Source organism: Schistocerca nitens, chromosome 4 (assembly GCF_023898315.1).
Source record: "Schistocerca nitens isolate TAMUIC-IGC-003100 chromosome 4, iqSchNite1.1, whole genome shotgun sequence".
Lineage (NCBI taxonomy): Eukaryota > Metazoa > Arthropoda > Insecta > Orthoptera > Acrididae > Schistocerca > Schistocerca nitens.
The window spans coordinates 513,691,922-513,717,981 of NC_064617.1; the positions used below are offsets into that span (position 1 = coordinate 513,691,922).

The 26,060-nt window shown below is 43.5% G+C and overlaps 1 protein-coding gene across 1 annotated transcript in view; it reads left to right on the forward strand.

The window, feature by feature from the left end:
• Positions 1–296: 296 nt before the first annotated feature.
• The window catches only part of LOC126251384 (protein RER1), an 83,128-nt gene continuing 57,364 nt past the window's right edge, over positions 297–26,060 (forward strand). The window contains exons 1-2 of the mRNA XM_049951773.1: positions 297–451; positions 657–784. Coding sequence (XP_049807730.1) covers positions 713–784 — 72 coding nt within the window. The 5' untranslated portion in view covers positions 297–451; positions 657–712. The remainder of the gene's footprint in view (positions 452–656; positions 785–26,060) is intronic.

Sequence of the window (26,060 nt, forward strand, 5' to 3'; positions counted from 1 at the left end):
ATGAATAAATATACAGTTCATTTACATAAGGCTACTTTAACAACAAATTCATAGGAAAGTTTATAAACGGATTTTTCATCGCGGTTGCAAGCAGTATACCATATGCACACGATATCAGAAACACATACGAACAAAATATTACAATATACAGTACTTGTTAGTATTTGGTTTAATTGCCTCTGGCATTCGTGAAGGAACTTTCGTAGTCAGAGATTATTATACTACAGATATGAATGGTCTTGTTCCTATCAAAAGCGAGCATTCTAACCTCCTTGTTCCTATCTCAGATTGTGTTGATTGAATGTATGTGATCTTTGATCGACGTGGAGTGTATGGATACGGTGACATGTAGGATATATACATGTGTTAATGATAATAGTTTTTACGTGGTATCCATGCAATATACTCGACCGTATGAAATACGCAGCGAAGCGGCCCTCTGAGATTGAGAGTGAGTATAATTTAGTAAGTCTTTTGTGATATTTAACATGTGTGTCACCGGAAATTTTTTCCCGATGACATTAATTGTAGAAAGGAAGATAATATAAGATCCTGTTTATGTATGATGCTCGATAAATTTCATGGACATTTACTCGAATCATCTGTAGACAATAACTTGCGTGGTGACAGGTGCCTTATTTTACTGATGTTTCCAGGTATTAGGCTGTACTTTGTGTTCTGAGGAGGTAGATGAGGGGTAAATCTGAGCACGATGCAGGGCGATGACACCGTATCGAATTCCAAAGGCAACGTTGTCGTTTTGTTTTGGAAAAGATTGCAACAGGTATGTTTTCATAACGTTGTTATTGATGTTTTGACGTTTAGTCATTACGTTTCTTTTGTAAATGAAGTACTTATCTGAGCTCATGTAAAGGCATATACATGGTTGTTGCTGTAACTGTTGGCATGTTTGTCTAACTTTTCGCCTGTAGTTACGAGCGATCTCATAGTCAGGTTTGTATCTCAACCCAGAAATACAGTTTTTATTTATACTTCTCAATTCTCTAAATACAAACGCTCGAATTAACTGGTACAACTATTTCCCAGAGATATGTGCATGTTGTAACTACGAAATTTAATAAAATATGAAGTAAATGGTCCAATGCTTAGCATAGTAATATATAGTGAAGCTGTTGGTAACAAGTTATCACTGAACTTGTGTGTGGAAAAGTCTGCCAACTCGTAATGAAAATTTCACCTACCAACATTCGATAAGACTTTGCCCTAACCTTAACATAATTTTTTCCAAAACTGAGTTTTCAGTCTGGTGTTAAGTGGAGTTAGCTGTAACATTCCAAACAAATTTTGGACGTGTGTGTGTGTGTGTGTGTGTGTGTGTGTGTGTGTGTGTGTGTGTGTGTGTGTGTGTGTTGCTACCTATGCCTTAATTTTAGAACATAATACTATGCTGACTTTAGCAAGAATAGGACAGAACTACACTGAAATAGTGATTGTGTTTGTCTTCACTACATGTCAGGTGTAAATGCTGTACGGCCGTGCGGTTAAAGGCGCTGCAGTCTGGAACCGCAAGACCGCTACGGTCGCAGGTTCGAATCCTGCCTTGGGCATGGATGTTTGTGATGTCCTTAGGTTAGTTAGGTTTAACTAGTTATAAGTTCTAGGGGACTAATGACCTCAGCAGTTGAGTCCCATAGTGCTCAGAGCCATTTTTGTAAATGCTGTACGGATTATCTTACAGCCAAATTCATATTGTTTGTATAGTATGATGCTCAAAATTCATTGTGAAATATTATACTCAGCTGTAGTGTTGTGTAGTGGGCGTAGGGCTTTCACTTTAGTCTACTTTAAAGTGGGACTTACTAAGAGCATGGTGTGAAAATGCAAATGCATGCATTTGAATATGTGCTAATTTACAACTGATATATCGATATCATAAGGTAAAGTTATTTCTTGTCAAATGTCTCCTTTTATTAAACAATCTAATCAAGACACCTCTGATTTTACCTGTATGATGTACCCTACTGCAGAGATAACATTTGATAGCTTAGTTGACTGTGGAATTTTTGCCAATTTTGTGCTTGTGTATACAGCTTTATATGTGCATAAGTGACACAAGCAACAATGTTGCTGTTAATCATCTTGCTTCATATAGGTTGATTATTCCCCTACATTCAAGTCTGTGGTGGTTTTTTACCCCAGCAATGGTTCATAGTGTGCTGAATTGAATGACTAGATGTGCATATTAACTCTTCGTGTCCTACATGGATGTTCATTTATACACAGCAATTTTTTTGTTGCTATTCATTAGTAGATATAGCTTTGTGTCACATATTCAGTTAGAATGCCTTCAGTATAATAATTATTTTTGATAAGTGTGATACAAAAGGTGTTATTGAGCAGATATCTGTAGAATTTATTGTACTGTGTATGTAAAGTGGTCTACCACATGACACAGCAGCCAGTAGTGTCATTCTGACACCTTGATCTTTAGAATGTGCTTTCAGGTCCAATATTTAGGTTAAGAGGAATATTTGATAAGTCATTGTCTTTGACTGAGGACTACCACCAGTGTTTGTCAAAGGGCAAGAGGTTATGGTTATGTTCAGCAAATCATCTCCACACACACTCCACAGGTCACTATATGGTGTGTGGTGGAGGATACCACATACCACTACTAATTTTTTCCTTTCTGGTTCCACTCACAAATACGCAAGGAGAAACTACTGTCTAAAAGCATATGTATGAGCCCTAATTTCTTGCATCTTGTCTTTGTGGGCCTTACGCAAAATGTGTGTTGGGGGCAGTAGAATCTTCCTGTAGTCGACCTCAATTGCCAGTTCTCTAAATTTCTGTAATATTGCCTCGCAAAAAGTGTCATCTTATCTCCAAGGATTCCTATTTGAGTTCACGAAGCATCTCCATAATACTTGTGTGCCGGTTGAGCTTGTTGGTGACATGCCTCTGAATTGCTTGAATGTCTTTCTTCAATTCAACCTGGTGGTGATCCTAAATACTTGAACAGTACTAAATAATGGGTTGTACTAACAATGTATATGCTGTCTCCACTATATAACGAGCTATACCTTCTCAAAATTTCCACTACAAAACTAGGCTGTGCATCCACCCCTTCTCTACTCCCAACTTGTAGATGCCTCTTAAGAGCAGGGAATGGTAGCTGTAACTGCACAATGTCGCAAATTGGTGCTTAGTAACCCACCAAAATTTGAAAAGATCAGTTGTTTTCATAGCTGCAAACTGGAAGTAGGAAAAAGATCCACATTACTGGTAACTAAAAATTACACTATGAAGGGTATGAGTTGTTCAGATAAGTTTTGGACTGCTTGATTAATAACTTATTTTTAATGGTTTATGTGGTCATCTTTGCCGGCTCTGTAGGCTTCTGAACTTGTAGAAGTTGTGCAGAGTGGAAATGGGCTAGTGTGTGACAGTGCCCTTGCAAAACCTGAAATCTTGGTTCATTGACTCTGATCTTTAGTGTAGTCCATGGTCTGTTAGGTTTTGAAAACAACAAAGGTGAACATGAAATAAACTTTGCAATAACTTATTGATCTGAAGTGCAACACAATGTCTACATTTCTCCATATTTATCTCGCTTCTCATTATGGAAAAAAAAAAAACTTGTATTATAATAATCAGATCTCTGAGGAGCATTTTGATTCTTATGTACCTACATCGTGCATCTACTATGAAAAATGCTAAGTGTCCACTACATAACTACTACTGGGAAATATGGTTGCTTTTGTTTTTGGATGTAAGTAAATTTTGCTAATAGCATGAATTGTGTTAATTTTTGCTATAACTGAAAGCTGTTACATTTTGTAATTGATGACTGGCCAGAATATATACATGTACGCACATAGTGACTGAAATGAAATTTTGTTATGCAGTTGCTGTGTGTGATTTTCTTTTGATATAGACCCGCACTAATAATTCCGGCAGAAATTTTATGCAGCTATAACTGGTAGCATTCAGCCATTGTACTGTGCAAGGTGGCACAGTGATTAGCACACTGGGCTCGCATTCAGGATGACGATGGTTCAAATGCCCTCCAAGCTGTCCAAATTTAGGATTTGTGCAAGTTGCGTTAACCGCTCCAGACAAATACTAGTATGGTCCCTTTGAAAAGGGCATGGCCTGTTTGCTTCCCATTCTTTCGTAATCTAAGTGTGTCCTACGTCTCTAGAACCCGTGCTGTCAACAGAACATTAAACTCTATTCATCATTCCTTCCTTCATCCGTTTTGTGCCCTACACACAACACTGCATTTTGAGAGACAATGATCTCATGATCAGGTTGTCGAGCCTGGCTCTTGAGGTCAAAATACTAGAAAGTACACCAGCATGTTCGTCACATTCATAACATAAAAACACAATGGACTGTGAGTCCCTGTCTTAAATTAAGATTGTTAACTTCAGTTGATAATTATCCTGTCTCTCACTGTACCACATACCAGGTTGTGTTGTCCTGATCTGCTGTGGGCCCAACGAGTGTAAAGTTAATGCTTCTGCAGGTGTCTGGGAGTTGTTGCGGGCTGACACTTCTGCAGGGTTATTGTGTAAGTACAGTGAATGATTCAACCATAATGCTGTTCTTTGATTGTCAACCTTTTCTAGTTCCTGAGTGTGCTGCTTGAGTATTGTGTGCAATTTTCACTCTCTAGCTATTTAGTCACAGAAATATTACAGATTTGTTAATTATACGTCTGCTTTAAAATAATTCTACAAAGCCTTTAAGAAATCTCATTCCAATGTATTTCACTTGTGCCTTAAGAATATTGTCATCTTCCTTTCAATGAATGACAAGCTCTAATTCTTCTAGTAAGTCAAATTTTTCTTTCCTTTTCTGTGCAGGATTTTTAAGTTTTCTTAAATTTACGTGGGAGGACGACCCATTTTCTACAAATGGCTTGCAGTGCGTGATTGGGTGTAGGTACTAGAGTGAATAAGTCTTTATTTTCCTTCTAACTGATCGAGAATGTTCTTCCTATCTCTCCAATGTACTTTTAATCACAGGAGTGCAGTGTATTTTATAAACTCTTGATCTTTCAAACTTATCATTTTGCCGGCATCGTGCTTAGTCATAACTCACTAAATTATTTGTCTGAAATGCAGTTTCAGTACCATGAAGTTCAAAAAATTCGACAACAGAGGTAGCGCAGTGGTTAGCACAATGGACTCGTGTTCAGGGGGGTGGGGGTGGGTGGGTTACGGTTCAAACTCGCTTCCAGCCATCCTGAATTAGGTTTCCCGTGATTTCACTAAATCACTCCAGGCGAATGCAGGGATGGTTCCTTTGAAAGGGCACAACTGACTTTCTTAACCATCCTTCCCTAATCTGATAGGACCACTGAGATCACTGCTTGGTCCCTTTCCCCAAATCAACCAACCAACTTCAAAAAAATTCAAGTTTTAGAAAACTGTATGGTTGTACGGCTTAGTGACTACTTTCATATTTTCTTTGTTTGTTTAGTTCTTCTATTCTTATTACTTTTACACAGCAATTTATTGACATTAACTGCTATGTAAATGTTGACCACTATCTTTTCTGGATGTTTAGTTCAGTCCTTGACCCTTTCTGCTCATTGACACATAAACTGCCCTATGTACTAAGCTGTCAAAGTCAGCCTCTTTACAAGCCTGCGGAAGACATGAATCATTGGGAATTACAGCATCGTTTGTTGTCGGTCTCCTGTAAGTTGTAAGAGCATGCTTATTGTCCTGCCTGTAAATGTTCAAATTAAGAGAGGAACTGTAAATTGCCGTCAGTTTCACGCTGCACAGTGAACTCAATTTTTGTGTGGGCATTATTAAGCTTTTTCGCTATTTCTTCTGAATCTTCCTCGGAACTATCAACAAGCAACAAAGTGTTGCCTACATAACATTTGTAATAAACAACTTTATGCAAAATGGCTTTACAAGAATTAAAAACTTTATATTCTAGGCTGTACTAGAACTCAGTTTTATCTTCTAGGTCGACCCCCCCCTCCTGTCCCTCTGAATCATGGACCTTGCCGTTGGTGGGGAGGCTTGCGTGCCTCAGCGATACAGATAGCAGTACTATAGGTGCAACCACAATGGAGGGGTGTCTGTTGAGAGGCCAGACAAATGTGTGGTTCCTGAAGAGGGGCAGCAGCCTTTTCAGTAGTTGCAGGGGCAACAGTCTGGATCATAGACTGATCTGGCCTTGTAACATAAACCAAAACAGCCTTGCTGTGCTGGTACTCTGAATGGCTGAAAGCAAGGCGAAACTACAGCCATAATTTTCCTCTAGGGCATGCAGCTTTACTGTATGGTTAAGTGATGATAGTGTCCTCTTGGGTGAAGTATTCCAGTGATAAAATTGTCCCCCATTCGGATCTGTTGGTGGGGACTACGTAGGACATTCTTATCAGGAGAAAGAAAACTGGCATTCTACGGATCAGAGTATGGAAGTCGGATCCCTTAATTGGGCAGGTAGGTTAGAAAATTTAAAAAGGAAATGGATAGGTTAAAGTTATATGGTGGGAATTTTTGAAGTTTGGCGGCAAAAGGAACAAGACTTCTGGTCAGGTGAAAACGGGGTTATAAACACAAAATCAAATAGGGGTAATGCAGGAGTAGGTTTAATAATGAATAAAAAAATAGGTGTACGGGTAAGCTACTACAAACAGCATAGTGAACGCATTATTGTAGCCAAGATAGACACAAAGCCCCCTACCACAGTAGTAGAAGTTTATATGCCAACTAGCTCTGAAGATGAAGAGATTGAAGAAATCTGTGATGTGATAAAAGAAATTATTTAGATATTTATGGGAGACGAAAATTTAAGCCATGGGGACTGGAATTCGATAGTAGGAAAAGGAAGAGAAGGAAAAGTAGTAGGTGAATATGGACTGAGTGTAAGGAATGAAAGCGGAAGCCACCTGGTAGAATTCTGTGCTGAGCATAACTTAATCATAGCTAACACTTGGTTTAAAAATCATGAAAGGACATTGTATGTGTGGAAGAAGCCTGGAGACACTGGAAGATTTCAGATAGATTATATCATGGTAAGACAGAGATGTAAGAACCAGGTTCTGAATTGTAATTTCTAGGGGCAGACGTGGACTCTGACCACAATCTATTGGTTATGACCTCTAGATTAAAACTGAAGAAGCTGTAAAAACATGGGAATTTAAGGACGTGGGGCCTGGATAAACTCTAAGAACTAGAGGTTTTAGAGTGTTTCAGAAAGAGCATTAGGGAACGACTGACGGGGGAAAGAAATACAATGGAAAAAGAATGGGTAACTTTGAGAGATGGAATAGTGAAGGCAGAAGGGGGTCAAGTAGGTAAAAAGGTAAGAGCTAGTAGAAATCCTTGGGTAACAGAAGAGATACTAAGTTTAATTGATGAAAGGAGAAAATATAAAAATGCAGTAAATGATGCAGGCAAAAATGAATACAAACATCTCAAAAATGAGATTGACAGGAAGTGCAAAATGGCTAATCAGGGATGGCTAGAGGACAAATGTAATGCTTTAGAGGCATACATCACTAAGGGTAAAATAGATACTGCCTACAGGAAAATCAAAGAGACCTTTGGAGAAAAGACAACCACTCGCATGAATATCAAGAGCTCAGATGGAAAACCATTCCTAAGCAAAGAAGGGAAAGCAGAAAGATGGAAGGAGTATATAGAGGGGCTATACAAGGGCGATGTGAGGGCAATATAATGGAAATGGAAGAGGATGTAGATGAAATGGGAGATATGATACTGCATGACGAATTTGACAGAGCACTGAAAGACCTAAGTCAAAAAAAGGCACTGGGAGTAGACAACATTCCAGTAGAACTACTGATAGTCTTGGGAGAGCCAGCCCTGACAAAACTACCATTTGGTAAGCAAGATGTATAAGACAGATGAAATACCCTCAGACTTCAAGAAGACTATAATAATTCCAATCCCAAATAAAGCGTGTATTGACAGGTGTGAAAATTACTGAACTAGCAGTTTAATAAGTGACAGTTGCATCCTCCTGCGGGTCTGGGGGTTAGAATAGACCTGAGGTATTCCCGCCTGTTGTGAGAGAGGACTAAAAGGCATCTCACGCATTTTGACCTTTATATGATGGTCCCCTGTAGTATTTGACCTCCATTTTTCAACATTTTCCCAAAGAGCGAACCAATTGGGGAAGGGTGCCTTACATGGTGCATAGTGTCCATTATGCGCTGAGACCTCTCGCATGCTTAGACGACATGGATCTGCACTTCCTCATTCTATAGCTGTTGGGTGAGATCACCTTCCTGGGTGCATTTTCATCCAGCCTCGGTGCAGTATAACTTTCTGTGCTGTCTACGATAATGGACTTCTTAGCTCGTTTGTGCCTGATATCCAGCACGGTAGACAGTCTGTTGTGGCGGGGCCACCATGTACCTGTTGGTTGTAGCCCCCTGACCACATAGGGATTGCTCTGCTGATGCCTGCACCCTTAACTCTCCACATATGCCAAGGAGTAGACGCCAGTCACCCAGGGTCATCGGGACTCCCGACAAAGGCCATCCTGCCAGGTGGCCTTTGCTGTCGCTGAGTGGTGCCCGTGGGGAGGTCCGCTGGTTGGAGTGGGTGCCTTCGGGGCAGATAATATACCATGAAGTGTATATCATATCTTGCTGGTGATCAAACACCAGAAGTCTCTAAACGATCAAGATCTAACTTCAGTGCTAAGAAATATGACCCTAAATCGTGCCAGGCTAAGGATGGCAGCGAAGCTTATTCAACCCGGTACCTCGTATGTACAGGAGTTGATGGGGAATCTTTCTTCCAAAATGCAGTCTGGGTCGGTTGTTATCAAAACACCATCCTCTGCCCAGTCATGGGCACTACTCACCTGTGACAAGCTGGGAATGTTTTCGTTTCCATCATGCCCCATAAGAGCTCAAATATGGTCTAGGGTATCATATTTCACAGGGACCTTCTTTTGCAGTCTGATAATGAGCTGTGCGCCAATTTAGAGCGGCCTGGTGTCCATTTCATCCGGCGCGTCCACTGGGGTCCGAGGGATAACCAGGTTACCACCGGTGCCTTCATCTTGGCCTTCGAGGGTGACACATTACCCGAGAAGGTCAGGGTGATGGTCTACCACTGTGATGTAGAGCCATATATCCCTCCCCTAATGCGGTGCTTTAAGTGCTGGAAGTTCGACCATATGTCTACCTGCTGTACTTCCAGTGTCTCCTGTCGGAATTGTGGATATGCTTCACTTCTCAATGCTCCCTGTGCCCCACCCCCATCTGTGTCAGCTATGGAGAGCACCATTTGCCTTGCTTGCTAGACTGCAAGATTCTCCAGAAAGAAAGAAAGAAAAATAATGGAATACAAGACCCTGGACCAGTGACCTACACTGAGGCTTAGAGAAAATATCAGAGGCTACATCCTGTGCATATGACGTCAACCTATGCTGCCGCTATGACAACAGTTCTACCATCTTCCGTTCCGCCTCATACAGTTGGCTCTGAGCCGTCAGACTCCAGCTGCCCCCTTGATGGTGGGGGGCACCTCCCTCCCTGTTGCTCCTGCACAACCTACTTCATAGCAACCCCCACCTGACACACCAGCCATTAGGGACGTACATCAGTCCCCACTTCTCAGCCGGAGAAGCATAAGTCTCCTGCGGCTCCTGTCACCATGAAAGTATCCCTTGGGTGACTCCCTTCCCAGGTTCCTACCAGTGGCAGAATCAACTGCAGGTAGCTGGTCCTCTTCAGTCCCTGAGACTGAATCAGTGAAGCCCTCCCAGCTTGACAAACCTAAGGAGTAGCGAGAGAAACCTAAAAAGAAAAAGACCCCCAAGAACCAAGGCACTGTGGTGGCATCACCACCACCACCACCACCACCACCACCACCACCACCACCACCACCACCACCACCACTACGTCTGAGGATGAGGTGGAGACTCTGGCATCTGCTGAGGACCTAGAGCTTGCTGGGTCCTTGGACACAATGGATGTCAATAGCACAGGTACTCATATGGTGGTAGCAGATGACTCTGAGGCGTAGACTGCCTCATTGAGTGTTTCATGCCTTCCCAGTCTCACGATCACGTAATCCTCCAGTGGAAGTGGTGGTTTCTTCCACCACCTGGCTGAGCTACAGCAACTGATAAGCCTTACACTCGCTTTTTGCATTACCCTCCAGGAAACCTGGTTCCCGGCAATGTGGACCCCTGCCCTCTGTGGCTATAAGGGATATTACAGGGACCATAGCGACTATAATAGTGTGTCAGGTGGAGTTTGCATCATGTCCTGTTCTCAGTATGTAGTGGACCTCTGCCCCTTCAAACCCCACTTGAAGCTGTGGCTGTCAGGATAAGGATGGCACAGGAAATAGCTGTCTGCAATGTATATCTTCTTCCAGATGGTGCAGTACTCCTGAACATATTGGTTGCTCTGATTGATCAACTCCATAAACCTTTACTACTTTTGGGATATTCTAATGCGCATAACCCCTTGTGGGGTGGCGCTATGTTTACTGCCCAACGTAGGGAGGTCAAAAATTTACTGTCACAACTTGACCTCTGCCTCTTAAATACAGGTGCCCCCACACATTTCAGTGTGGCACATGGCACATGTTCGACCATTGATCTCCCGGTTAGCAGTCTGGCCTTGTCCCATCTATCCACTGGAAAGCACATGACCTGTATGGTAGCGACCACGTCCCCATTTTCATGTCACTCCCCTGGCGTCGTGCCAACGGCTGACTATCCAGATGGGCATTAAACGAGGCAGACTGGGAAGCCTTTACCTCTGCTGTCGCTGCTGAATCTCCCCCACATGGTGCCATTGAGCAGGTCACTACAACGATCGTTTCTACATCTACATATGTACTCCACTAGCCACCAAGTGGTGTGGTGGAGGGCACAATTCGCGCCAGTCATATTTCCGCCCTTCTGTTCCACTTGTGGATCGTGCGAGGGAAAAAAGACTGTCTGAATGCCTCAGTATGAGCTCTTATTTCTCTTATCTTTTAATGGTGATCATTGTGCAATTTGAAAGTTGGTGGTAATAATATATGCTCTACATCCTCGGTGAAGATTGGGTTTAGGAATTTAGTGAGCAGCCCCTTCTGTTTAGCACGCCGTCTGTCTGCAAGTGTGTCCCATTTCAAACTTTCTTTGAGATTAGTAACGATCTCGCAATGGCTAAATTTACCAGTCACGAATCGTGCCGCTCTTCTTTGGACCTTCTCAAGCTCTTGAATCAGACCCAACTGGTAAGGGTCCCATACAGATGAACAATACTCCAAGACTGGACGAACTAACATATTGTAAGCTATTTCCCTTGTTGAAGGACTGCATCGCTTCATGATTCTACCAATAAACTGCAATCTAGAGTTCACCTTACCCGTTACCTGTGTAATCTGATCATTCCATTTGAGATCACCTCGAACTGTCACACCCAGATACTTGACGGACTTCCAAAGATTGGGCATTTATTTTGTAATCGTACATTAATGGGGATTTTCGCCTTGTTACACACAGTAGGTTACACTTTCTAATATTGAGAGATAACTGCCAGTCAACACCACACATTTATTTACTGCAAATCCTCATTGATTTGTTCACAACTTTCATGTGGTACTATTTTCCTGTAGACTACAGCACTATCGGCAAACAGTCTAATGCTGCTGTCAATACCATCAACCAGATCGTTCATGTAAATTGTAAAAAGCAGAGCTGTTACCCTGGGGCACACCTGATGTTACTCTTGTTTCTGTTGAAGTCACCCATTCAGGACAGCATACTGCTCCCTGTCTGTTAGAAAACTTCCTATCCAACCGCGTATGTCATCAGATAGACCGTAAGAACGCACTTTTTGTAGCAAACGACTGTGCGGAACTGAGTCGAAAGTCTTTCAAAAGTTGAGAAATATTGCATCAACCTGGGAGCTAGTATCTAGAGCTTGTTGTATATCATGCACAAAGAGGGCCAGCTATGTCTCGCATGGCAGCTGTTTCCTAAAACTGTGCTGTTTTCTGCAGATCAGCTTCTCAGTCTAGAAACGTCATTATGTCTGAACACGAAATATGTTCCATGATTCTACAACAAATTGATGTCAGTGAAATTGGCTGGTAATTATGTGCATCCTATTTTCTACCCTTTTTATAGATTGCTATGACCTGGGCCTTCTTCCAGTCCCGTGGAACTTTCCGCTGTTCCAATGATCTCTGATAGATGATGGATAAGAATGGCGCTATATTTGTAGCATAGTCAACACAAAATCTTACGGGGATACCATCTGGGCCAGATGCCTTCCTGGCATCTAAGGATCTTAACTGTTTTACAATCCCAGATACACTAAACACTGTCGGCCATCCTTTCATTTGTTCGATAACTGAAAGGTGGAATGGTGCTGCAGTCCTTTACCATAAACGAGTTTTTGAAAGCTAGGTTTAGAATTTCAGCCATCTGTTTATCATCATCACTTACATTACCCAACTGTCAGCAAGAGAAGGTGTTGAAACATTTGTAGTGTTTGTAGATTTTACGTACGACCAAAATTTTTTGGTTTTATTTTTAGAATCTGCAGATACAATATTGCTTTCAAATTCGTAAAAGAATCTTTGTCCTTCTGACAGCTGCTTTCATTTTGCATAATTTCTGTTTGTCAGCAGGGCAGTGACTACGTTTAAAATGACTGTGCAAAATTCTCTGCTTTCTCAGCAACTTCCTAATATGTTTGTTGTACCAAGTTGGATCCTTTCTCTCCCCTATACTTTTGCTAGGCACATACTTCTTTAGCACATGGTGAGCAATAACTTTAAGTTCCAACCATAGATGCTCAATATCTTTGTGGCCCGTGGTGAATGCTTGGCACTGACTATAAAGATTGCTTTCCCAAACAAGAACACTCTAGGCTGTTTCTTTGGTTTTTTGCAACTTCCACTAACGTAGAAGCCACAGCGACATTATGGTTGCTAATACCTTCTTATAGATTAACTTCCGTAAAAAGATCAGATCTGTTTGTCGCCAAGATATCTAATATGTTCCTGCGGTACAATGTGAAAGTTCGCTGAGCAGATCCCACTCTGTAAATGGGGCGTAAGTGTTCACTGTGGCGACTTTTCTTTCCTTTCCAACATCTGTTTCTGTGGTAGAAAATGCAATCCCTCATTCTTTAGGGTGCCCCAGCGAAAGACAGTTCCTTTGTGGTCGCCAGAATTCACTGAGGCTAATAAAGTGTCGGCAAGCTCTACAGTGACATCAGTGGTACCCTTCCCTAGAGCACCTATTAGCCTTTAAGTGGCTCCATGCCCATGTTCACCAGTTTATAAAACGACAGAAACAGGAGTGTTGGGAGAGGTATGTGTTGACAATTGGGTGCCATACCTCATCTTCCCAAGTCTGGACAAATATCAGATGTCTTTTTGGGTACCAGACCCTAACAGGTGTCCCTGACATCGACATCAATGGCATGTTATCTTCCGACTCAAATAAGATTGCCGAGCACTTTGCAGAGCACTATGCTCGAGCCTCTGCATCGGAGAACTTTCCCCAGCCTTTTGCACCCACAAACAGTGGATGGAAAGGAAAGTCTCCACAGTGAACCCTATAACACCCCATTTCCAGAGTGGGAGCTGCTAAACGCCCTTGCACATTGCCCCGAAACAGCTCCTGAGCTGTATCAGATCCACAGTTAGATGATAAAATCTCTCTCATCTGCCTATAAGCAACATCTCCTTGTCATCTTCAACCGGATCTGGTGCAATGGCATCTTTCCATCGCAATGGTGGGAAAGTACCATCATTCCAATGCTCAAACCTGGTCAAAACCCGCTTGATGTGGATAGCTACCGGCCAGTCAGCCTCACCCACTTTCTTGGTAAGCTGCTGGAATGTATGGTGTGTCGACGGTTGGGTTGGGTCCTGGAGTCATGTAGCCTACTGGCTCCATGTCAGGGTGGCTTCCGCCAGGGTCTCTGTACCACTGATAATCTTGTGTCCCTCGAGTCTGCGATCGGATCAGCCTTTTTCAGACGCCAATATCTGGTTGCCATCTTTTTTGACTTACTTAAAGCTTACGACACATCACATCCTTGCCACCTTGTATGAGTGGGACCTTCAGGGCCCGCTCACGATTTTTATCCAAAACTCCCTGTGGCTCCGTACTTTCTGTTTCCAAGTTGGTGCCTGCCATAGTCCCCTCCCCTCCTCCCTGTATTCAGGAGAATGGCATTCCACAGGGCTCCGTATTGAGTGTCTCTCTAATTTTAGTGGCTGTTAAGTTTAGCAGCAGCTTTAGGGCCATCGGTCTCACCTTCTGTGTATGTGGATGACTTATGCATTTCGTACTGCTCGTCCAGTACCTGTGTTCCTTAGCGGAGCCTACGGGGAGCCATTCACAAGGTGCAATCATGGGCTCTAGCCCACGGATTCCAGTTTTCAGCCGCAAAGTCGTGTGTCATGCATTTCTGTTGGCGTAGCACTGTTCATCCAGAACCAGAACTTTACCTTAATGACGATTGATTCACTGTAGTGGAGACGTATCGATTCGTAGGACTCGTTTTTGATGCACAATTGACTTCGCTACCTCATCTTTGTCAGCTTAAGCAGATTTGCTGGCAGCACCTCAATGCCCTCCGCTGCCTGAGCAACACCAACTGGAATGCAGATCGCTCTACACTGCTGCAGCTCTACAGAGCCCTTGTTCAATCCTGCCTTGACTATGGGAGTCTGGTTTACAGTTCGGCAGCACCCTTAGCATTGCGTTTACTTGACCCAGTGCACCACTGTGTTGTTTGCCTAGCTATCCTTGCCATCCTTTAGTAGCATCCATTCAGGAGTCCGTCTATGCCCTGGAACGGTCCCATCGTTCAGTGGTGTTTGTGTGGACTCCAGGACTCGTCGAAATCCCAGGCAACGAACTTGCCGACAGGCTGGCCAACCAGCTTCTGGAGATGGACATCTCTGAAACTGACCTGCATTCTGTTTTACGCTACAGGGTTCTTCGGATTTGGGAGATGGAATGGGATAACAGCACGCACAACAAACTGTGTGTCATTAAGGAGATGATGAATGTGTAGAAGTCTTCCACGCTGTACTCTCACAGGGAATCAGTTGTCCTCTGCTGACTCCGCATTGTCCATACATGGCTAACACGTGGTTACCTCCTCCTTAGTGAGGACCCACCTCGGTGTCACTGTGGCTCACAAATGACGGTCGTCCACCTCTTGCTGGACTGCCCCCTTTTAGCCACTCTACAGCGGACTTTTAACTTTCCCAGCACCCTATCTTCGGTGTTGGGCGACACTGCCTCAACAGCAGCTTTAATTTTACGTTTTATTCGTGAGGGTGGGTTTTATCATTTTATCTAAGTTTTAGTGCATGTCCTTTGTTCCTTAGTGTCCTCCACTCTAGTGCTTTTTAGGGTGGGGATTTTAATGTGTTGCACAGTGGCTGGCTTCTCATTTTTATTGTCATGGTCAGCCAACCATGGTAATCTACTCTTCTGTTTTGATCCCTTCTACATGTTTCTTGTGTCTCTCTGTGGGTTTCTTGTCTGATTTTGTCCGTTTTACTGTTTGTTACCCTTCTGTCATTCTTGTGTTTTTCTCCTTTCTTCCAGCTGTGTTTTGCATATTTTACTCCGACCCTTGTGGAATTATTTTAATCGGAATGAGGGCCCGATGACCTAGCAGTTTGGTCCCCCCCCCTCTTTAAACAAACCAACCAACCATCACAGTTGCAAAATACTATCATAAATTCTTTACCAACGAATGGAAAAATTGGTAGAAGCTGACTTCTGGGAAGATCTTTTTGGATTCCGTAGAAATGTTGGCACGTGTGAGGCAATACTGACCCTAAGACTTATCTCGTGGAAGCTAGATTAAGGAAAGGCAAACCTACGTTTCTAGCATTTGTAGACTTAGAGAAAGCTTTTGACAATGTTGATTGGAAGACTCTTTCAAATTCTGAGGGTGGCAGGGGTAAAATACAGGGAGTGAAAGACTTTTTACAATTTGTACAGAAACCAGATGGCAGTTATAAGAGTCGAGGGACATGGAAGGGAAGCAGTGGTTGGGAAAGGAGTGAGACAGGGTTGCAGCCTATCCCCGATGTTATTCAATCTTTATATTGAGCAAGCAGTAAAGGAAACAAAAGAAAAATTTGGAATAGGAATTAAAATCCAGGGAGAAGAAATAAAAACTTTCAGGTTTTACCAATGACATTTTAATTCTGTCAGTGACAGCAAAGGACCTGGAAGAGCAGTTGAATGGAATGGACAGTGTCTTGAAAGGAGGAAATAAGATGAACATCAACAAAAGCAAAACAAAGATAATGGAATGCAGCCTAATTAAATCAGGTGATGCTGAGGAATTAGATTAGGAAATGAGACACTTAAAGTGGTAGAAGAGTTTTGCTATTTGCGGAGCAAAATAACTGATGATGGTTGAAGTAGGGAGGATATAAAATGTAGACCGGCTATGGCAAGGAAAGTGTTTCTGAAGAAGAGAAATTTGTTAACATCATGTATAGATTTGTCAGGAAGTCTTTCTCTGAAAGTATTTGTATGGGGTGTAGCCATGTATAGAAGTGAAACATGGATGATAAATAGTTTAGACAAGAGGGGAATAGAAGCTTTTGAAATGTGGTGTTACATAAGAATGCTGAAGATTAGATGGGTGGATCACATAACTAATGAGGAGGTACTGAACAGAATTGGGGAGAAGAGGAATTTGTGGCACAACCTGACTAAAAGAAGGGGTCGATTGGTAGGACATGTTCTGAGGCATCAAGGGATCACCAATTTAGTACTGGAGGGATGCGTGGAGACTAAAAATTGTAGAGGGAGACAAAGAGATAAATACACTTAAGCAGATTCAGAAGGATGTAGGTTGCACTAGTTACTTGGAGATGAAGCTTGCACAGGACAGAGTAGTGTGGAGATCTGCATCAAACCAACCACAACAACTTCTAGGTCGTTGATAGAAATGTCAACCATTGTTCCTAAAACACTGGAATCCCAAGGCTTTTTTTTGATCATATTACCCACGAACAAATGCCAAAAAGATGGTTAATTATGAATGCAACACCACGTTAATTAAGGTCTCTGAAGACAATGCATAAAGCTAACGACCCAACTGTAGAAATAGCCCATTCAGTAAGGTAATTAATTACTCAGCTAGATTCTTAACAAAACTTACATCGTTGAGGACAACTATTTAGTGTGTATTAGTATTGCTGTGATTAATGAAACTAGTGAGACACCAGTCACTGACTCTTTCCGTTGGGTTTCACTGGATGTCAAGATTTCATACTCTGATGCTCCAGTTAAAGAAATAATTAAGTTAATTGAAAGGGAATTTCCATAAATACAATAAAATTTCAAGGCAGGAGACCATTGAATTAATAGAAATTTCACAGCTGATTACAAGTTTTAACTGTTTCAGTTTTAATCATGAAAAGATCATGAGTGTTCTGAAGCCTTAGTGTCAAAATAGTATTTCAGACAAATAATCTAGTCAGGTATAATGTGAAGCATGATATGGGTAAAAAGATAAAATAGTTTGAAATGTGAGAGTTTATGAAATATGCTGTGTTTTCTGTGAAACAAAATATGGTGGACAGACAGGAGGAACGGTTTCGAACATATACAAGAAATGTTAAAGTGCATTCAGAACTAAGTAACCATGACAAATTAGTTGCAAATCATGTGCATGAAATGGACCATTCCCTTACGGAAACAGAAAATGACATAGAAATCCTGCACATAGAAAGAAAGGACAAAGAAAACTCGACTTGTTGGGAGAATTAGATATGGTCGTTCAAGGAAAGAAAATGACAATATTCTTGAGGCAAAGTAAAAACAATGGAACCATATTTCTTAATGGCACTTTAGAATTTTTTAAAGCAGATACATGAATTTGCAATACTTCTACGATAAAATCGCTACAGGCCAATGATCATAGATGACAGCATCTTTAATTGAAAAAAAGTTGTTGAACAAAATAATAGCATTATGGTTGAGCCAGATGGCTGCATTTACTCTGTAATTATGTGGATTTGTCAGTCCACAACTTGCGCACACCTGGAGAAGATGTGACTTTACACTTTTGGAGCCCACAGCAGATCAGAAGGATGCAGCCTGGTATGCAATGATGTGTGAAATGTGATGACTACTGAGTGCAGTTGACAGTTTGAGTATTACAGTCGACTGTGTTTTTATTTATTTTATTTTATGAAACTGCAAATATGTCAGTATATTTCTTAGTGAAGAGAACGTAGTCTCTAGAAACACAATGAGTTGTGTTTTGGACAAAAGAAGAGGTGACTGCTGCTAGTGTTACTGTTAAAATATAACATCCTCTACCTCGCACCATTAAAATGGTTAATATTAATAACTTTCTGTACAAAGGAGATGCTGAGTCGCAGATAGGCACAACAAAAAGACTGTCACAAATGTAGCTTTCGGCCAGTAAGGCCTTCGTCAAAATTAGACGACAAACACACACGAACACACTGGTGCAATTTTGACGAAGGCCTTACTGGCTAAAAGCTGTATTTGTGACAGTCTTTTTGTTGTGCCTATCTGTGGCCCAGCATCTCTGCTGTATGGTGAGTAACAATTTTCCTTTTCACAATATTGTTACATTCCATCCTGGATTTTCCATTGTATGATTTAATTTTTTGTACAGTTACTTTAATTCCCAACTCGGCCCATCACAAGGAAGAGGAAGTATCCAGGTTTTCTTGCATACTGAGACACATTTCAACAACCCGCCAGGGGGTCCACAACTCTTTTGTGGATACGTGCGTAGCGAGCACGGGACCCCGAGCTAATGTGGCCTTCCTTCCTTTCCGGGCTGCATACCTTCCCTTTCCGCATCCTTCCCCATCCCCCATCTTCGCCTCCCCTCCTCTCACCTCTGGCTCTTTCCTTCCCTTTCTCCCCCTCTGGGAGTATGGTTTGTGCCTACGTCTGGAGACGGACGCTCGTAAATGTAACGTATTCTTCGCCTTCTCTGCTTGTATGTCTTCATCCTTCCTTTGTCCTTCTATTTTCATTACCCCTTTTCCTTCCCCGTACCCCTTTTCCTTCCCCGTACCCCTTTTCCTTCCCCGTACCCCTTTTCCTTCCCCGTACCCCTTTTCCTTCCCCTGACCCCTTTTCCTTCCCCTGACCCCTTTTCCTTCCCCTGACCCCTTTTCCTTCCCCTTTTCTCCGCTGCGGCGTTTGAGACCCCTCTTCTTTCCTTTCCCTTTCTTTGTTTTTCCCTTTCTTCCTCCCTGTGCGTGTCTGAAGGCCGATCCACGCATTTTCGTGCGTAGCCGGTGACGGGGTAACGCGTAATTCCCCGCCCCGGGTAGACAGGTAGGACACATACATACCCCCTGGTAACGGCCAGGCCCAGGGTGGGGTGATTACCCGAGTTGATACCTTCCGAAAGTGCCGATTGTTCCCTCCGTCCGTTTGTCGGGAGGTGTGACCTGAGGTGTGAACAATCACCTAAGGCGGGAGTGCCCTCATAGAGGGCCCCCACAAGGGAGGAGCGCACCATCGGAGACGCCGGTAATCATGGGGGATTCTTCCACAATGGTTTCCTCACCTTCCACTATGTCTGCTCACAAGCGTAAGTTCACTGAGTCTCACCCACAGACAGTTCTTCCATCGTTGCCACAGTTCCTTGTTGTTTCTCGGTCTGACGAAGGTCACGACTTCTCCACGGTCAACCCTTTAATTATTCAGAAAGGTGTCGACGCAATTGCAGGTCCTGTAAAGTCTTGCTCCAGATTACGGAATGGCACCTTGTTAGAAACAATCAGTGCCCTCCAGGCACAAAAATTGCTGTGTACTTCACTGCTCTACACTTTCCCTGTCCGGATTGAAGCGCACCGCACTTTAAATTCCTCGCGTGGAGTCGTTTATACACGCTCCCTCGATGGATTGTCTGACGAAGAAATTCAGCACTACCTGTCTGACCAGGGCGTAACGGCTGTTCATAGAGTTATGAAAAGGGTTGACACGAACATCATTCCAACCCGCACTGTCTTCTTGACATTTGACAAAGTTCAACTCCCATCAAAAATCAAAGCAGGCTATGAGATAATTTCCGTTCGCCCTTATGTCCCAAACCCTACGCGTTGCTATCAGCGTCAGCGGTTCAATCACACCAGCCAGCCCTGTTCCAATCCGGCCAAATGTGTTACGTGTGGCAAGGATGCCCATGAGGGTGAGGGTGCTTGTCCACCTCCTTCCCCTCGCTGCATCAACTGTATGGGTGACCACGCCGCTTCCTCTAGAGATTGCCCCATTTTTAAAGACGAAAAGCTCATTCAGGAAATCAGAGTGAAGGAAAAGGTGTCGACCTTTGCTGCTCGAAAATTATTCGCCAGTCAACAGCCCACCGTGCCTCAGACAGGAAAATACAGCACTGTCCTTGCTTCTCCTCGGCCAACAAATGAGGCGGCCACGCAGACTTGCGACCTCACCTTTAGTACCACGGTCGTCAGATTGGCCAGTGCAAAGATCGCCCGTTCAACCTCCCCACTTTTGCCTGCCCACTCTATGGCTCACCCTTCATCGGGTTCTGCTAAATCTCGAGCCCAAAAGTCAGACACCAAGAATTCGAAGAAAGAGCATACTCGTGAAGATTTTTTACGTACCCCAACTTCACAACTATCGGTTCCTCCTTCATCTAAACATCATATTTCCAAGAAGGCAAATAAGAAACCCAGTTCATCTCCTTCTCCGGCAAGGCGTGTCCCATCTACAGCACCACCTGGCGGAAATCGCTCTCGGCCGTCTTCTGTGTCGCCGAGGCGTACTGCTGGCGGCCTATTAACCGGCCTATCGCTGGTGGCAGGAGCTGCTCCTGAACAACCTATGGATCAGGATCTTCTGCCTTCGGCTGAATGCCAATCCATGCTGTCGGTCGCAAGCTCTGAGCAGTCGTTGAGTTGACGGCAACCTTGGTCACGTTCCTCTATTTTCTGTTTACCCTATGTCCATTATCCACTGGAATATCCGCGGAATTCGAGCCAATCGGGACGAATTGTCGATCCTCTTACGATTCTACTCGCCGGTCATCTTCTGTCTTCAGGAAACAAAGCTGCGTCCCCATGACCGCTTTGTTCTCCCCCATTTTCAGTCCGTCCGATTTGATCTCCCCTCTGTTGAAGGCACTCCAGCCCATGGTGGACTCATGATTCTTCTCCATGATACTCTCCATTATCACCCAATCCCCTTAAACACTTCCTTCCAAGCAGTCGCTGTCCGTCTTTCACTTTCTGGATACACCTTCTCTCTTTGTACTGTATACATTCCATCGTCCACACCAATGGCATGAGCTGATCTCCTTCATCTTCTTGGTCAGCTTCCACTCCCCTATTTGCTGGTTGGGGACTTCAATGCCCACCACCCGCTTTGGGGATCTCCACATACTTGTCCACGTGGCTCACTATTGCTAGACGTCTTCCACCAAGCGGATCTAGTTTGCCTCAACACTGGGGTCCCTACATTTTTGTCGGCCTCCACGACAAATTTCTCTCATTTGGACCTTTCGGTCGGTACTGTTCCGCTAGCTCGGCGCTTCGAATGGTTCGCCCTTGATGATACACACTCGAGTGACCACTTTCCATGTGTCCTTCAATTGCAGCCACAACTGCCATATATGTGCCCGAGACGCTGGAAGTTTGCCCAAACTGATTGGACACTTTTTTCGTCTCTAGCGACATTCGATGACCGTCACTTTCCTAGCGTCGACGATGAGGTCACACATCTTACCGACGTTATTCTTACAGCTGCGGAACGTTCAATACCGCGCACCTCCGAATTGCCCTGGTGCCCCCGCCAGTTCCTTGGTGGAACGAGGCATGCCATGACGCAATACGTGAGCAGCGACGTGCTCTTCGCGTTTTCCGCCACCATCCTACTTCGGCCAACTGTATCCACTATAAGCAGGTCTGTGTGCGACACCGTCGCGTCATCCGCGATAGCAAGAAGGCAAGCTGGACATTCTTTACTTGCTTCGAATTCGACAGTTGTCTGGTGCGCCTAGTTTCTCCCCGGCCTCACTGTTGCGCGTGGTAAGTTAGTGGACCCCGTCGCAATTTCTAACTCCTTGGGTAAACACTTTGCTGAGATTTCGAGCTCTTCAAATTACCCGCCAGCGTTTCTCCCGAAGAAACGTGCAACGGAAGTGCAACCTCTTGCTTTCTCCTCTCAAAATCGCGAAAGCTACAAATCTGTTTTCTCCATGTGGGAACTCCAACATGCACTCTCTTCTTCTCGCTCCTCCGCCCCAGGACCGGATGGTATCCACATCCAAATGTTGCCGCATTTATCATACCCTAGTCTGCGTTACCTCCTTCACCTTTATAATCGAATTTGGACCAACAGTACTTTTCCGAGAAGATGGCTGGCTATCGTTGTTCCTGTTCCGAAACCTGGAAAGGACAGACATCTCCCCTCTAGCTATCGCCCCATTTCTCTCACGAGTAGTGTATGTAAGGTTTTGGAGCGTATGGTGAATTGCCGTTTAGCTTGGTGCCTGGAGTCCCGCAGTCTTTTAACACCTGCCCAATGTGGTTTCCGAAAGCATCGTTCTGCGGTTGACCATCTTGTTTCTCTCTCCACTTATATCATGAACAATTTTCTCCGGAAACGCCAAAGAGTAGCAATATTTTTTGATCTGGAGAGAGCATATGATACCTGTTGGAGGACAGGCATCCTCCGCACACTGTTCTCTTGGGGCTGTCGAGGTCGGCTTCCCCTTTTTCTTCGTGAATTTATGGCAGAGCGCACATTTAGAGTGCGGGTGAACACTACTCTCTCCGGTACTTTCTTCCAAGAAAACGGGGTACCCCAGGGCTGCGTGCTAAGTGTTGTACTGTTTGCCATTACCATAAATCCAATTATGGATTGTCTCCCTCCTGATGTCTCGGGCTCCCTGTTTGTGGACGATTTTGCGATCTTCTACAGCTCTCAACAGACCAGCCTTCTTGAATGACGTCTTCAAGGATGTCTCGATCGCCTCCACTCTTCGAGTATCGAAACCGGCTTCCGTTTTTCTCCCAGTAAGACCGTTTGTGTTAATTTTTGGTGACGTAAGGAGTTTCTTCCACCCTCCTTACATCTAGGACCTGTCAACCTTCCGTTTTCAAATGTCGCTAAATTCTTTGGTCTTATGTTTGACAGAAAACTGTGCTGGTCCTCCCACGTTTCCTATCTTTCGGCTCGCTGTCTGTGATCCCTCAACACCCTCCGTGTCCTGAATGGTACCTCCTGGGGAGCGGACAGAGTGGTCCTTCTCCGCCTCTATCGCGCCTTAGTGCGCTCGAAATTGGACTATGGAAGCATAGTTTACTACTCTGCTCGGCCGTCTATTCTTCGTCGTCTCGACTCTATCCACCACCGTGGATTACGTTTAGTGTCTGGAGCTTTTTACACCAGCCCTGTGGAAAGCCTTTATGCTGAGACTGCTGAACCTCCGCTGTCCAATCGACGAGCAGTCCTTCTGAGTCGTTATGCTAACCATCTGTCTTCCATGCCTGCTAATCCAGCCCATGACATTTTTTTCGACACCCCCTTTGATGTAGGGTATGCAGGCTGCCCCTCCTCCCTACTACCACTGGGAGTCTGCTTCCGTCAACTGCTCCATTCTCTTTCCTTCCGCTTTCCTAAAACCTTCTTGACAACTTGGGGTATAGCACCGCCTTGGCTCTGTCCCCGGATCTGCCTGCTCCGTGACCTTTGTCAATTTCCCAAGGATGGTACCCCTTCACTTGTTTATCGTCGGGCATTTGCTGCTCTATGTGCACAAATGAAGGAAGCCACATTTATTTACACTGATGGCTCGAAAACATCATTAGGTGTAGGGAGTGCCTATATTGTTGGCGACACCCCAAATCAATTTCGGCTTCCCGACCGGTGTTCGGTTTATACTGCGGAGCTTTACGCTGTTCTCCAGGCTGTCCACTACATCCGCCACCATCAGTGGATACAGTATGTTATCTGCTCAGATTCTCTCAGCTCTCTCCTCAGTCTCCAAGCTCTTTACCCTGTCCGCCCTCTGGTCCACCGGATTCAGGACTGTCTACGCTTGCTCCACCTGGGGGCCATCTCGGTGGCATTCCTCTGGCTCCCGGGACACGTTGGTATCTGTGGAAATGAGGCGGTCGATATAGCGGCCAAGGCTGCAGTCTCTCTTCTTCGGCCAGCTATTCAATTGATTCCCTTCACCGATCTACGGAGCGTTTTATGTCGTCGAGTTGTTCTTTTATGGCATGCACATTGGTCGACACTTCCCCATAATAAATTGCGGGACGTGAAAGCTCTTCCTTGTGCTTGGACCTCTTCCTCCCGAACGCGTCATCGGGAGGAGGTAATTTTAACTAGATACTGGATAGGGCACTGTCTTTTTAGCCATTGACATCTTTTAAGCAGCAATCCTTCCCCACTCTGTCCCCACTGCTCTCAGCTGTGGACGGTAACACCTTTTAATTGAGTGCCCCTAGTTTACTCTGTTACGCGCCCGTCTACAGCTGTCGCCTGATATATCGTCCATTTTAGCAGATGACACACGCTCGGCCGATCGCGTTCTTGAGTTTATTAGTGCCAGTGAAATGACGTCAGTCATTTGAAGCTTTTTTTTTGGGGACAACCAACCCCTTTCTGTAGTGGATTTTTAAGCCTTCCTTCTGCTTTTAGTTTCTCCAATTTTTTGCGTTTCGTTCCCATTTCTGCTGGTTTCCGTTTTCGGTTTTTACTGTTTCCTAAGTCACGGAACGGGCGCTAATGACCATAGCAGTTTTGCGCTCTAAAACCAAAACAAAACAAAACAAACATTTCAACAAAGATAACACTTTGAAGTATCTTTTTTCTTCAATAGACATGTAATAAGTTAATACTTTCTTCTCATTTACATGAATTTAAAACTAGGCTTGGATCTACTGTCCTGCTTTATAAATGGTAGCATACATGCTGATGTAGCTGGGAGTGAATAGCAGTATGTAAGTGTCTCGCAATGTAAGAGAGTGATACACTGAGTCCTAAGTTCACTGACTTTGAGAGGTGCATGAGTGTTTTGTACATTTGTTTTCTAATAGCATTTCAAAATTTTTCATCTTCAGTCCTTTGTGTAAAAATGCCAGAGATCAAAATTATTGTGGATAATGTTTATTTATCCTATAATCTCTCAGATTTTCTTGATATGATTTATTGATGGGTGTTATGGAATCAACACCTCTGCTGAAAACGCAAAAGCACACTACTAATTTTTTTAACCTGATGAGAAGTGCATTATGTTAAAAGTTATTGTCACTTCACCGTACTAAGCACATTATGTATTGCCAAAAAAATTGACTTGATCTTGATTCCCATTTCTTCTTTCAGAATGTGGTAGCTACTTTATTGGTATTTGCATTTTGTAGTTCTGCCTAACAATAACTTTCCAAATTTTTGTTGGTTCTTCGCTTTGTTTCACTTCACTTTATCAATAACCATTCTTTAGGTCTGATGCCTTATCTTCCCCTACAGCTGGGCATCCTCATTCTACTTGATTCTGCCTTTCAGATGAAGTGTGATAGTAGCTTAGGCAATGATATTGTCTGTAACAAGACTGAGATTAAAATCTCAGTTGGGGCACATTAGTTTACATTTTATGTTTTCTCTGAGTTGTTTCAGGTGAATGCTACAGTGCTTCTGACAAGTTAGTAGAAGTCTCATAACTAGCTCCACTCATGTGTGACCACAGTGCTGAAGCAAAAACAGTTCTGACTAAATTAATGTTGTATTTCTACTTATTTATTGGTTGCCTGGGCACTAAGGCAGAATATCTCTCAATTTTTGTAGCATTGCACTTTTAGTATTATGTTAAAATATTCCCAAATTATGTATGTTGTGCTTCTTACTTCATTTGTGTCTTAAAGGTGTCTTTAGGCATTCAAGAAGCACACGGTCTATAATTTCTCTGTTGGTCATCCTGTGCCACTGCCAACTGAAAACCAGTACATTAAAACTGCAAGTTTGTTATGTCTGAATTAAATGCTGATAAGAGTATTATTGCTTAGACAGTGTCTACTACTGTGTGTGTGTTTTTTGTTTGTTTTTATTATTGTTACTTT